This window comes from Protopterus annectens, chromosome 2.part1 (assembly GCF_019279795.1).
Source record: "Protopterus annectens isolate FY-2018-M chromosome 2.part1, PAN1.0, whole genome shotgun sequence".
NCBI lineage: Eukaryota > Metazoa > Chordata > Ceratodontiformes > Protopteridae > Protopterus > Protopterus annectens.
The window spans coordinates 1,835,452,605-1,835,468,090 of NC_056729.1; the positions used below are offsets into that span (position 1 = coordinate 1,835,452,605).

Here is a 15,486-nt window from a genome sequence, read left to right on the forward strand (position 1 = left end):
CATTATAGACGTTGTCCCACACACAAAACTACTAGGCATTATTACAGATGAAAACCTTAACTTTGACCTACACATAAAGAATAGCATCATAAAAAACACACCAAAAGCGCGGTATGCTCTACAGGCACAAAGACTTTCTTAGCCTCTCTACTAGACAAACCCTTGCAACCACCTTTTTATTACCCTCTCTCCTTTATGGTGCTCCTCTCCTCACTTCTCTTTCAGCTGTTCCCATTAGGGGTCACCACAGTGGATCATCTGTTTCCATTTCTTCCTATCCTCTGCATATTGCTCTGTCTCACAGACTGCCTGCATGTCCTCTCTCATCACGTCCATAAACCTTATCTTAGGCCTTCCTCTTTTCCTCTTACCTGGCAGCTCCATCCTTAGCATTCTTTTCCCAATATACCAATCATCCCTCCTCAGCAGATGTCCAAACCAATGCAATCTCGATTCTCTGACTGTCTCCAAACCATCCAACCTGAGTTGACCCTCTAATATACCGATTCCTAATCCTGTCCCATCCTTGTCACACCCAGTGCAAATCTTAACACCTTTAACTGCCACTTCCAGCTCGGACTCCTGCCTTTTTTGTCACTGCCATAGTCTCCAACTCATACAACATAGCTGGTCTCACTACCCTCTTATAGACCTTCCCTTTCACTCTTACTGGTACCAGTCTGTCACAAATCACTCCTGGACACTCTTCTCCACCCATTCCATCCTGCCTGTACTCTCTTCACCTCTCTTCCACACTAACCATTACTCTGAACTGTTGATCCCAAGTACTTAAACTCATCCACCTTCACCAACTCTACTCCCTGCATCCTCACCATTCCTCTATCCTCCCTCTCATTCACACACAATTATTCTGTCTTAGTCCTGCTGATCTTTATTCTTCTCCTCTCTAGAGCATATCTCCACCTCTCCAGGGTCTCCTCAACCTGGTCCCTACTCACACTACAGATCACAATGTCATCTGCAAACATCATAGTCCATGGGGCCTCCTGTCTGATCTCATCTGTCAACCTGTCCATCATTATTGCAAATAAGAAAGGGCTCAGAGCTGATCCTTGATGTAATCCCACCTCCACCTTAAACGGATCTGTCACTCCACTGCAGGATTCACCACGGTCACACTACACTCATACATATCCTGTGCCACTCTTACATACCTCTGCCACTCCTGACTTCCTCATACAATACCACAACGCCTCTCCAGGCACCCTATCATATGCTTTCTCCAAGTCCACAAAGACGCAATGCAACTATTTTTGACCTTCCCTATATTTCTCCATCAACAGTCTCAGAGCAAACATCGCATCTGTAGTGCTCTTTCCCAGTATGAAACCATATTGCTGATTGCAAATCTTCACCTCCCTTCTTAACCTAGCTTCCAATACTCTTTCCCACAACTTCAAGCTGTGACTGATCAGTTTTATCCCTCTGTAGTTACTACAACTCTGCATATCACCCTTATTGTTAAAAATAGATACAAAAACACTTTCTCCACTCCTCAGGCATCCTCTGACTTTCCAAGATTTCAGTAAACAATCTGGTTAAGAACTCCACTGCCATTTCTCCTAAGCACCTCCATGCTTCCACTGGTATGTCATCTGGACCAACAGCCTTTCCATTCTTCATCCTTTTCATAACTGTCCGTACTTCCTCCTTGCTAATCTGTTTCACTTCCTGATTTACTATCCCTACATCATCCAACCTTCTCTCTCTCATTCTCTTCATTCATCAGCCCCCTCAAAGTACTCTTTCCATCTGCTCAACACACTCTCCTCGCTTGTGAGCATGTTTCCCTCACTATCCTTTATCACCCTTACATGCTGCACATCTTTCCCAGCTCGGTCCCTCTGTCTAGCCAATCGATACAGATCCTTTTCTCCCCCTTTGGTGTCCAACCATTCAAACAACTCTCCGTATGCCTTATTCTTAGCCTTCACCACCTCTCTCTGCCATGCTCCTCATCTCCTTATACTCCTGTCTACTTTCTTCATCTCTCTGACAATCCCACTTCTTCGCCAGCCTCTTCCTCTGTATACTCTCCTGTACTTCCTCATTCCACCACCAGGTCTCCTCGTCCTCCTTCCTCTGTCCAGATGTCGTACTAAGCACCTTTCTAGGGGTCTCCCTTACCATCTTTGCTGTAGTTATCCAGCAATTCGGTAACTCTTCACTGCCCCCCAGTGCCTGTTTTAACCCTTCCCTGAACTCCACCTCAAAATCACCCTTTCAACTTCCACCATTTGAGCCTTGGCACTGCTCGCACACTTGTCCTCCTCTTCTTGATCACCAACATCATCCTACAGACCACCACTCTATGCTGCTTAACTACACTTTCTCCTGTCACCACTTTACAGTCGCCAATCTCCTTCAGATGGACCGTCCTGCATAGGATATAATGCACCTGTGTGCATGTCTTGTATGTCACCCTGTGCTCCTCCCTCTTCTTAAAATACATATTCATCACAGCCATGTCCATCCTTTTCGCAAAATCCACTACCATATGACTTTCTGCACTCCTCTCCTTAACACCATACCTGCCCATCACTTCCTCATCCCCTCTGTTCCCTTCACCAACATGCCCTTTGAAATCTGTTCCAATCACTAGTGTCTCACCCTTGGGTACACTCACCACCACTTCATCCAACTCACTCCAAAATTTTTCTTTCTCATCCATCGCACACCCAACTGCAGAGCGTACACACTAGCAACATTCATCATTATACCATCAATTTCCAGCTTCATAAACATCACTCTATCCGACACTCTTTTCACCTCCAAAACACTCTTGGCATACTGCTCCTTCAGGATAATCCCTACCCCATTTCTCCTCCCATTCACACCATGATAGAACAATGTGAACCCACCTCCTATACACCTGGCCTTACTCCCCTTCCATCTGATCTCTTGCACGCACAATATATCAACCTTCCTTCTCTCCATCAAATCAGCCAGCTCTCTCCCTATACCAGTCATGCTGCCAACATTCGAAGTTCCTATCCTCACTACTACACTCCTAACCTTCCTCCTCTCTTTCTTTCGGGCATGCCGTCCCCCTCTTCTTCTCCTCCTCCTTCAGCCAACAGTAGCCCAATTTCCGCCAGCACCCTGTTGGCTAACAGTACTGGTGGCAGTTGTTGTTAACCCGGGCCTTGACCGATCCGGTATGGAAATCTGTATTGTTTCCGCATATATTATTTGGCAGAGGTTTTACACAGGATGCCCTTCCTGACGTAACCCTCCCCATTTATCCAGGCTTGGGACCGGCATGAAGGAATGCACTGGCTTGTGCATCCCCAGTGGCTCCTCTCCTCACTAATATCCAAAATTCTACAAAATCCAAACTTAAAATGCATTATAACAGAATAGCCAAATTTGCCAGAGGCCAAGTTCTCATCTCACCACTATAACTCAATGAAGCAATTAGGCTGGCTGGAACTCCCCTATCATCATCTTTCATTCACTCAACTAACTACAGCGCTCAAAATAATATACAGTCCCACAGACTGTCCTGCTCTCTCAACACTTCTCAACTAATACCAACCGAGCAGGCAACTAAGATCTGAAAATCATCTACTTCTAAAAGTAGAAAAGCCCACCTTACCCTGCTGGTCAATTCCTCTATTCCTTCACCATCACCAAACTATGGAACCCACTTTCACCTTCTACAAGAAACACAGGCAGCACCACCACTTTCAAAAAATACTGAAAAATCATTTCAACTTTTCCTGGCTGTGTACCTGCTCTACAACCTAACCTCCTCCTTCTCCTTATATGATAACTAAACTCCCATACATTTTGCTACGGCTGACTGATATTTTCTCCATAATTATTATTTTGCATAACTTGATAGTGGTGCAATAACGTTGATTAATATATTTCAGTTTATACCTCTCTGAATTCATCTGGCAACCAGCAGCATTCCTGCTTTTATGTATATATTCTATACATATTACTGTAATCACTATGTGTAATGGTATCTACTTTTGTACCAATTGTTTAATATTTTCTGTATTTATGTTCTTGTTGGAGCTTTTCTCCCCGGGCCTCCACTGAAAATGGGCTCTTTTAGACACAGTGAATTTTCCCAGTAAACAAATGCAATAAATGAATAAATAATAAATAAATGGAAATCGTGCTGACCTGAGCAATGTTAGCCTGAGATGCCAGGCGAATCATAATATCCAGCTTCTCCAACTTTACATATATAGGATCATTGTACTTCACAAAGAAGACTTTGATTTCCTGCTTCAGGATCTCAGGCCTGTAGAAGAAACAGAACAAGTGACTGCATTACTGCATCCATATATACGTAATCAATAGTACTTCTAGGAACTTCCAAAAGTCATTTTTAAAAAACAACATGTCCTCCATGAGGCACCTCACAGGATAATGCACCACTATATTAATTATCACAGTGATGTAATAGCCTTACATATAAATGGGTCCTTTATTTACATACAAAAAAAAAAGAAAAAACCCTAATTTCCAAATTTACAAATGTGCAGTTATATAGAAAAGGAAACTTCTCAAATGCTGCAGCTCTAAACAGTAGATATACTTAGAAGGTAATATCCTTAGATATAGGCAATTACTTCCGAGCTACTCCAACTATTTTTAAATCCACTTTTGCACTTGGCTATAACCTGCATTTGCCTGCAAGCAGTCACACCCATGAGCTGAGAGTGTCGCACTCAGCAAGTAACAGTAGAATGTGTAGACTAACTTTCGTCTGCGAAATAAACAACTGTTCTCTTTTTAACCACTTCCAAAAATCATTTATTCATGGATACTGCAGCACTTACAAAAAAAAAAAAAAAAAAAAAAAAAGATTTTCTTCAGAACCGCCCATTCTGCAAAGCTGACATGTCATGTGTCTTCTGCAATCACAACTGTACACATGCTACAACTGAAGATCACTTTTACAGCTATAAACAAGTGTAAAAAATTAAAGAAACAACTTTTTGAATCAGTCTTACTTCACTTAATCTGTAAACAAGATGAAATTGTACTGAATATTTCTACGCAACCTAAAACATTGTGAAGTTGGAAAAGTAAAACTGCACACTCTTGGCTAGTGACTGCAGTACACAAAATTTCAACAATATTTTTACAAAATAGTCTTAGAAAAATAGTTTAGGGTGAAGTCCAAAATGAAGGAAAAGGTAAAAGATGGGTTAAAAATGAAAAAAGTGTAAAAGGGAGAGGTGGGAACATAAATTCATGGCGGCATAGGGAGTAGTATTATGTTAAGATACAAGTAATGTGGTGATACATTTAGGATTTTAATATAATGCAATGCCCCAGTCTGTAAAACATCTGAAAGGTACTTTTTTTTGCAGAGGAAAGAACAGTTGTGTAAGAACTTACCATAACCATAGATAGATGTCCTTCTCTTCCATGTTGCAGTATTCATAACCTTATGTTGTTGCTGCCTGCAGCACTGGCCATCCTGCCGGTATACCAAAATTTTAGAATCAGAGGTACATGCGACGTAGCATGCAAGGGCCATAAACTGACACTGGCTATATCTGCGACGTCTGCATGTACCAAATTCAGAAATTGGCTGCCTCATAGAGAAAGAGTGACCCCAGGAGTAGGAGGAAAGATCCCACACCAAATTTCCCCAGGCACACCAAAAAGTACAGTTGTGTACACCTACCATAAATGTAGATGTTAGAGTGTCTTCACTGTTGCAGTCATGACCGTAGGGTTCTCCCCTGCCGGCAGGCAGCCCTCGGTCGGCCAGAATCCCAAAGTCTGGGTCAGGCGTCGGCTGTTCAACCCTGCTCCCTGACGTCAGTGCGCCAGGAGTATAAAGCTGACAGCCGACGCCATCTTCTCCAGTTTTTCTTGCCCCAGATGTCAGGAGTTCCAAAATGAAAATGGTCCCATAACCTTTGCAAATACACCTCAGAAGAATGGTGAAAAAAGGAACCACACAAAAGTAAAAATAAGAGGGGACAGGAGGGAGGGAAACCCAGACTGCAACAGTGAAGACACTCTAACATCTACATTTATGGTAGGTGTACACAACTGTACTATGTTCATCGTGTTTCACTGTTGCAGTCATGACTGTAGGGTGGAATCCCAAAGCTGAAAGAAAGAAAGGGAGGTGGTCATAAAGAAGAAGGGGCGGCTAAAAGGCCCTGCAAGACTGCAGAGGCAAAGCCTGCCCTAGACTTAGAGTAGAGAGGTAAATTGTAGTGCTTAGAGAAAGTATGCACTGAACTCAAGTTGCAGCTTCCAAAATGTCCTTGGTAGGAACTCCCCTGAGGAAGGCCGCAGAAGTGGCAGCAGCTCTGGTGGAATGAGTCCGAATGCTCCCTGGGATTTGCTTTCCATGGTGTGAATAACAAAATCTGATTCCATGAGCAATCCATTTAGAAATGGTTTGTTTAGAAATGGCTTTACCTTGGGAACTTGAAGCATAAGAAACAAACAATTGTTCTGATTTTCTGATGTCCTTGGTTCTGTTCAGGTAAAAATGTAGCTGTCTATGTACATCCAAGGAATGTAAGATCCTTTCCCCTTTATTTTGAGGCGTGGGGAAAAAGGTTGGCAAGTGGATAGTTTGATTTAAAGCCACTTTGGAGACCACCTTAGGCATGAAGGTCAGATTAGTCCTCAAAGATACCCTGTCTTGATGAAAAATAATACAAGGTTCCACCACCATAAGGGCTTGTAACTCTGAAACTCTCTTGGCAGAGGTTAGTGCTAACAGGATAGCTGTCTTCCAAGATAAAAACTTGATGTCAGAAGAAGCGGCAGGCTCAAAAGGAGGCAAGGTTAGTTTTTCCAAAACACAGTTGGGATCCCAAGCAGGAATGGGAGGAGATTTAGGAGGTCTTAAGTTCTTAGCTCCTCTGAGGAACTATCTCATGAGCTGGTGGGAAAAGATGGGAGGGTCTGTATTATAATGAGCAGAAATAGCAGAGGCATGGATCTTAATGGAAGAGAAAGAGAGACCCTTGTGTAAGAGATCTGTCAAGTAAAGTAAAATTAAAGTAATGTTAGGAGGAAGAGGATCAAAATCCCGAGCCTGCATCCAGGAACAAAATCTTTTCCATTTTCCTGCATAAGATTTTCTAGTGCTAGGATGTCTGGCTTCTAAAATGACATCCATAACCCGCTTGGGTAGGAAAAAAGAAATCAAAGGTCCTGGATTAACCAGGCCGCCAGGCTGAGAGTTCTGACATGAGTGTAGAACCCGACCGTGATGCTGGGACAGAAGGTTCGGAAACTGAGGTAAAATCCAAGGGGGCTCCAGGCATAGGTTTTTTAGAGTTGGATACCAAAACTGCCGAGGCCAATTCGGAGCCAACAAGATTATCATCTTGGGTTTGTCCTGTTTTATCTTCAATAAAACTAGTGGAAGAAGAGGTAGAGGTGGAAAGGCATATCCCGAGAGGTTCCTCCAACTGAATGACAGGGCATCCACTTTCCAAGCTTCTCTGTGGAAAGTCCTGGTGCAAAAAGTCTGTAGCTGATGATTTAGATGGGCTGCAAAGAGATCTATGTGAGGACATCCCCATACTGCTGTTATCATCCTGAACATTTTGGTGTCCAGCATCCACTCGTGTGGATCCGAAAGGTTTCTGCTCAAACTGTCTGCCAGTAAGTTTTGTTTCCCTGGTAGAAACAAAGCTTGAAGATCCAGATTGCAAGCTAGTGCTGTGTTTCATAAAACCATGGCTAGTCTGCAAAGGGGGTAGGAACGAGATCCCCCTTGTTTGTTTATGTACCACATAACTGTGGTGTTGTCTGTCTGTATTAGTAGTTGTCCTGGTTGTACGAGATTCCTGAAGGCCAATAGAGCTTTCTGAATGGCTAACATTTCCTTTAAGTTGATATGCAGGTGCATCTGATCCTTTGTCCAAAGGCCCTGCAGACAATTGCCCTGAAAATGGGCTCCCCAAGCATAATCCGAGGCGTCCGTGGTTAGAATTTGAGAGGCAGGAGGTAGACGGAAGGGCTTCCCTTTGTTTAGAGCACATGCCCTGGACCACCAAAGAAATTCCTTTTGAAGGCAAGGAAGGACGGGAATCAGTATGTCCAAACTGTGGCAATGCTGAGACCATACACTTTTTAGGTACCACTGTATTTTCCTCATGTGTAGTCTTGCATATGGCATGAGAAGGATGCAGGAGGCCAATGTAACCCAAAGCCTGCAGGAATCTTCTTGCAGATAGATGGGTTAGAGTTGCCAAGGCTTTGAAAGTTGATGCCAGCTGTAATTGTTTTTCGGATGTCAGAAATGCCATCTGGGTTGTAGTGTCTAGTAGAGCACCCAGAAAAGTTATCTGTTGTGATGGTGTCAAATTTGACTTTGTTTACAGAGAATCCCAGGAATTTGAGGAGGTTTTGTACAAAGTCCAGATGCTGGAGTAAGACATCCTTGCTGTCTGCCTGAATTAAACAATCGTCCAGATAAGGGTAAATTTGAATTCCCTTGAGTCTGCAGTAAGCTACTACTGGAGCCAGGCATTTGGTGAAGACCCTGAAGCAGTAGACAATCCAAAGGGCAGCGCAGAGAATTGAAAGTGCCTCGATCCGGCCTTGAACCGGAGGTATTTTCTGCGATCCTGCCTGATGGGAATGTGTAAGTATGCCTCCTTTAAATCCAAAGTCACCATCCATGCATCTTTGGACAGCACTGGAAGTAACTGCTGTAGAGTAAGCATCTTGAATTTTGGAATCTCTAGAAAGGTGTTCAAGACCGACAGATCCAGAATGGGTCTCCATGAGTTTTGCTTCCTTGGGACTAGAAAGAGCCTGGAGTAAAAACCTTTTCCCATCTCTGAAAGAGGAACCAGTTCTATGGCATTCATAGCCAAAAGAGCTTCCACCTGGTTTAAGGCCTCCGTCCATTGATGTTTTGGAAGGTCTGGCCATCCGCTTGGCCTTGGCAAGGTATGAAATTGGAATTTGTAACCTCTTAAAATCACATCCAAAACCCATTTGTCTTGGGTTATTTGAGCCCAATTTTGATAAAAAAAAGAGAGAGAGTTTTCCTCTGAGAGGGGTTTCCAGGCAAGACGTTCCTGTAGCCCAACAGAGGGAGTCACTGAGTTTGTTTCCTTTGAGATTGTGACCTGTCCTCTCCTCCCCTAGGGGTAGAAGCAGTCCACTGTCTTGGTCTATAAGCAGCTTGCGTTTGAGGCCTCCCTCTGGAGCGTCTATATCTACCCCTCTGAGGCCTGTCTGAAGAGGGAAAGGACCAGTTTTTTGGAGGCCAATTCCTGCTAAATCTAGGAGGCTGTACTTGTAAGAAATCTTTAACTGTTTGCATGGATTTCGCCTCATCCTCCATCTTTTTAATGACCTCTTCAGCTTTAGATCCAAATAAAACATTATGCTGAACAGGAGCATCCCTTAACTTGTTCAGGTAAATTTTGTTCCTTTAGCCATGCATGTCTTCTAATGACTGTGCCAGAAGCCGCAGCCCTACAAGAAGCCTCCAAGGCATCAAATCCACAGTGTAAACCATGCTTCCCAACCTGTTCAGTGGCATGCAATAAGTCATGTAATTCCTTATCATCTGCACAGGCAGAAATGGAAGTAACTTTTTGTTTTAAGACAGACAAGAGAAATTGCTGATATTTAAGCATATGAAACTGACAGTTTAAAGCCCTAATGGACAAAGTAGCAGAAGTGTACACCTTTTTTCCCCATCTTTCCAAGGCTCGAGAATCCTTTTCAGTAGGAATGGGATTTTTGGCAGAAGCGGCCTTAACTCCCTTAGGACCCTGCAAAATGGTTTCAGGGTCAGCAGTAGGGTTCTTGTATAAAAACTGATGGGAATCAGGAACCCTGTAATATCTATCAGGCTTAACAGGAGCAGGAGGAAAAGAGTCAGGGGTTAAGTTAGCCTCCGAAAAGGCATCATCCACAATATCCAAAACAGGAGGAATAGCCAGGGGTCTATGTTGGGGAAGAAGAAAATCCCTCAGTCTTTTCTTGGATTCCGAATACTCCTGTCCCTCCCAGTGGAAATGCTCCCTCATTTCATGCAAAGTTTCCCCAAAAGAGAAATCCTCTGGAGGAGAAGCTGAAGGAATGGATTCTTCCGCATCAGAATCCTCATAAGGAGGAAAAGAATATTCCTGATCAGAAGAAGAAACTGAGGAAACAGAAGCCTGATCAGAGGAATCATAATAAACATCCTGCCTAGGCCTTTTGTCTGGAGGGAGATGAGAACCCCTAATCAGAGTAAGTAAATCCTCCGCCATCTTGAGTAACTGTTTCTGTGACTTGGGAGCCGGTTCAGAAGAGGCCTGTGTTGAAGTATTTGATTTAGAAGGAGTCTTTGCCTTTGTCTTTGGCTTTGCCTTTACTTGAAGTTGAGTAGGCCTGAAAACCCCTTCTGAAGCCGGTACCTGCACAGCGGCTCTGGACCCATCCGAAGGAGCATTGTCCGAAGGTCCTGCAACAGAGATATTTAAAGGCCTGGTTGGCTCCTCATGAGAGTCCGTTTCGGCCGTCGGTTCTGAAATGGCAGATGACAGTGGCTGCAAAAGCACCTCACTGACGACGGCCGAACCTGAAGTTGGCTCCGCATGTGCGCTATCATCAGATTTGGACCTCGGAGGCCTGTCTTTATCCTTGCGATGTTTGTGAACTCCGGTAGCTGGAACCGTATCAGACGACATTTTGTAGTTAAAGCGCCTACCGAAGTAATGAAAAGCAAAATCGTACCTTCGCTTAATTGTACGTTGATTGAATCTAGCAGAAAACCGACAACTAGCTACGTCGTGGTCAGGGCCTAAGCAAGGAATACAGTAAGAATGAAAATCCTTATGAGGTATTTGCTTCCCACATGAAATACAATTATTAACTTTTTCTGACATCGGAGTGGAGCAAGAAAAAAAGTTTTCCCAACGGGGTACTTAGCTTTGAGTGGAGAAGAAGGTCTTCGGACCGAAGTATATTGAAAAATTTGTCAGGAGTCAACCGACCGGCACTTGCGAACTGCTGTCACCGCACGGCAAGAAAGACTGGAGAAGATGGCGTCGGCTGTCAGCTTTATACTCCTGGCGCACTGACGTCAGGGAGCAGGGTTGAACAGCCAACGCCAGATCCAGACTTTGGGATTCTGGCCGACCGAGGGCTGCCTGCCGGCAGGGGAGAACCCTACAGTCATGACTGCAACAGTGAAACACTGTCCAAGAAACAAAGGGGTAGGTGGGTGGGACTGAATACTGCAACATGAAAGAGAAGGACATCTATGGTTATGGTAAGTTTTTACACAACTATTCTATGTCCTCCTATTCTCATGTTGAAGTATTCATAACCTTAAGGAGAGTACTACAGCTCTCTAGGAAGTTGCATGGGAGGTAGGTAGAGGAGCAGAGTCAATGAGACTCTGCAGGATGGACCTAGCAAACTCTGTTCTAGTCCTGGAGATCAGATCCAGTTTGTAATGCTTGGTAAAGGTATGTGCAGAAGACCAAGTTGCAGCCTCTAGGATAGAGGCGTAATAGACACCCTTGAAGAAGGCTGCTGAAGAGGAAGCTGCTCTGGTGGAATGGGCCTTGACAGGTGAACGCAGTTGCCTTCCATGAACGGTATCGCAAAAGGCCATCACCTTAGAAATCCAAGAGGCAATTGTAGGTTTAGATACTGCCCTGCCAAGGGCTCTAGGATGGAAGGAGACAAAACGTTGGTCAGACTGTCTGACAGGTTTTGTCTTGTCCAAGTAGAATCTCAGTTGTCTAGAAAGATCCAGGGAATGCAAAGCCCTTTCTGAGGAGTTCTGTGGCTGAGGGTAAAAGCCAGGGAGATTAATGGTCTGGTTTAAGGAAATTTCATTAGCTACCTTTGGCATGAAAGAAGGGTTAGTTCTGAGACAAACCCTATCTTTACGAAAAATAAGATGGGGAGGAGAAGCCATAAAGGCTTGGATCTCAGAGACCCTCCTGGCAGAAGTGATGGCCAGTTGCAAAAACTATTTTCTATGTAAAGAATTTAAGGGAGGATGAGTGGACTGGGGACAATGTAAGCTTTTCCAGCACAAAGTTAAGGTCCCAAGGAGGAGGAACAGGCTTACGAGGGGGTCTTATGTGAAGGACCCTTTTCAAAAAGAGCTGGACTTCCAACCTGGAAACTAGAGGTGCAGTCAAGGGAAGGCAAGCAGAAATAGCAGAGAGGTGTATTTTACTGATAAGTAGGTCAGTCCCGAATGTAGTAACTCACACAAGTAGGAAAGGCCAGTTCAACAGAAACTAGAAATGGGTCTTATTTTCTCTTGAAGCACCACTGAGAGAATCTTTTCCACTTTTAATAAGTAATTTCTCCTGGTACTTGGTTTCCTGGCCTCCTGCAGGACACTGGGTACGTCCTCTAAGTATAGGTACCTAAAAGGGATCAGAACCCTATCACCCACAGTGTCAGTTTGAGATTGAGAAGGTGGTGGTGAATAAGGGATCCACTGTCTTGTGCGAGTAGGTCAAAGCGGTGAGGTAACCTGTGGTGATTGCCCTGGGCTAAGAGATACACTAGGGGAAACTAATGCTGTCTTAGCAAAAAGGGAGTCACCAGCAGGATTTTTGGTTTGTCCTTCTGTATTTTCAGGAGGACTTCATGAATCAGAGGAAAGGCACAGAGGAACATTCTCTCCCATGAAAAGGATAAGTCATCCACCCTCCATGCTTGTGGATGGGGAGCCTTGTGCAGATGAGGGGCATCTGTTTGTTCTAGGAGGAGGCAAACAGATCTGCAGGAGGAATACCCCACCTATGAATTAGATCCTGAAATACCCCCCTGTAAAGCATCCATTCGTGGGAGGGTGTCAAGGTTCTACTGAGGGTGTCTGCCATCCCATTTTCTTCTGATGGGATGTAAACTGCCTGCAAGTGAATTTGAAGTGCTGCTACCAGGAACCATATCTGTATAGCCAGACTGCAGACGGGGTATGACTTTGTTCCTCCTTGCTTGTTTATGTACCACAGGACAGTCATGTTGTCTGTGATGACCTTCAGGGTGCCTGGCAGAAGGATGTCCGCACAGCCAAGGATAGGGCCTTTAGCTCTTTTAGGTTGACGTGGTCCTTCCTTTCTTGAAGGGTCCACTCCCCCTGTACTTTGTGCCGATTGTTGGCGTAGTGAGGGCTGGCTCCCCAACCTAAATCTGACGTGTCTGTGAATAGATGCTGTTTTGGTGGGGGAATATGCAAGGGTATCCCTTCATTGAGGGTAATGGTGGCAATCCATCAGGAGAGCTCCCTTTTTAAGCAGGGAAGAAAAGGAAGTTTTGTTTCCAAGGGTTGAGAGAGTGTTGGCTCCAAGAGTTTCTCAAGACCCACTGAAACTTCCTCATGTGCATCCTGGCTAGAGGAATCATGGGAATCAAGGAGGCCATGTACCCTATTATCCTGAGAAATTCCCTGGCTAACACGGTAGTTAGAGGTAGCAGGGAGTAGAAGAACAGTGCAAGAAATTCCACTTTCTGGGCTGGGACAAAGACTGCCATTAAGTCTGTCCATATCCTGCATCCCAGGAAGACCAGGTCTTGGGAAGGAGTCATTTGAGACTTTAGGCAATTCACTGTGTGGCCTAGACTCTGTAGAAAGGTGCATACCATGTCCAGGTGTTTGGACAAGGTTAGCAGATCCTGGTGCAGGATAAGAAGGTCATCCAAGTAGGGATAAATCTGTATGGCCTGCAGTCTACAATGGCTGGAGCTAGGCACTTTGTGAATACCCTTGGCACTGTGCAGAGGCCAAAGGGTAAGGCAGAGAACTGAAAATGTGATGAATCCACTGAGAAACGTAAATATTCTGCAAGGTGAGAAGATGGGGATATGTAGGTAAGCATCCTTCAGATATAGTGAGACTATGAATGCTTGCTAAGGTATGAGGGGAAGGAGGGGCTGCAATGTGAGCATTTTGAAATTGGGCACTTTGAGGATGAGATTGAGGTGGGACAAGTCGAGGATGGGTCTCCAAGGGCCATCTTTTCTTGGAACCAAAAACCTCCTTGAATAAAATCCCTGGGCTAACTGATCCTCTGGTACTTTTTCTATAGTCCCCTGGAGAAAGAAGTTGGCTCAGGATAGAGGGAAATAGTGGCATCCGATTGTGAGGGGGGTTCAATTATTCCCTGGAAGGGTGGAGTAGCTTACCAAGTCATAATGTATCCCCTCTGGATGATGGAAGGCACCCACTTGTCTGAGGTGATTGTCTGACAAGAGGGTAGGGAGAGGGCAAGACATAGGGATAGGGGGTGGAAATGTTTAAGAGATAATAGTCACAGTGGAGGAGCTCTGTCTTGGTCTGGCTGCCTTAAAAGGAGATGTGTGGAGGTGGTAGAAGACTTGGGAGCAGATTGTTTTCTGGTATGCCTCCATCCCCTTGAATGAGAAGTAGAGGGATGAGAGGACTGCCTCTAGACAAAGCTAGGCCTTTGGTTGTAATTTCTATGAAATCTGGGGTCAGGTGAGACTAGTAAATGGTTTAAATTTTGTAATACTTTACCTTTTCCTGTAGAGACTTTAGTAACTCTGTAGAGGCTGCTCCAAAAAAGGCTTTGTTGGCCAAGGGTGCATCCAATAATTTAACTTGGACATCCAAAGGCAAAGGCTGAAGTATCAACCATGAACATCTCCTTTTCATACTGAGAGTTGTATTTTCTGTTTGGGAGTGCTCTATCCAAGCTTTTCTGTGCATTTTTGATTTTTTGAGGTTTCTGTGTTCTACAGCTAGGAACTGTAATAGTGTGCATTACTATAATTGTCTGTTTACAGTTAAAAGCATTCTCTAGAGTCTGCTTGCTCCTTAGAGGCTACAGCTAGGAACTGTAATTTTTCCCATCCATCGTCCCTAGTGTTGTGTGTTCTTATACTTGCTGGCTTTGCAGGTGCCCACCCATACTGTACATTTGATCTGTGACACTCCTCCCAGTCTAGTGTCATTAGTCCATTCAATCTAATAGAGAACATTTGTGAAGGCCAACCCACTATAAGAATCTTAAAGTTGAATTAACTTCTGTTCCAGCTTTCTCCATTTCCACTTTTAACTGAAAAAAAAAAAATCTAAGCTTGCTTCCCCGCTTTCCTGTGGCAGGTCTTGTCCAGATACGGATTTGCTGTGTCCAAGACTGTTTGTGAGCTCCTAAGCCCCCCCCCCCCCAACTTAACTGGGGTTAAACTATTCCTGGCGCCATAAAGTGAGTTCTTCAAATTTTTCCTTGCAACTAGCCAGCTTTTTAGTTTTAGCACTCAAATCTGTTTCTTTGAGCTCAGCACTTGTTCAGAACTCATTGTAAACACTAAATAAGTTACAAATTACTACAGCACTCAACTTTCCACACTTGTCTAGAGGAAAACAGTTTTTAGTACTTAATAAATAAGCACCTATTCAGGCATGTCTAAAGGTCAGCTCCCAGTGTTTTTTCCTGTCTACCTGATGAATCTGGGCATCTTGGGACAATGCAGCAATTGCCTCATGTACAGACAACCCTCTCCTACCACCCA

At 44.2% G+C, this 15,486-nt stretch overlaps 1 protein-coding gene across 3 annotated transcripts in view; it reads right to left on the reverse strand.

Moving 5' to 3' along the window:
- Positions 1-15,486, reverse strand: part of AP2B1 (adaptor related protein complex 2 subunit beta 1) — a 1,330,026-nt gene that overhangs the window by 1,209,235 nt on the left and 105,305 nt on the right. For all 3 annotated transcript variants that reach the window (XM_044063279.1, XM_044063277.1, XM_044063278.1), the window contains exon 8: positions 4,159-4,279. In XM_044063279.1, the coding sequence (XP_043919214.1) occupies positions 4,159-4,279 (121 nt within the window). The remainder of the gene's footprint in view (positions 1-4,158; positions 4,280-15,486) is intronic.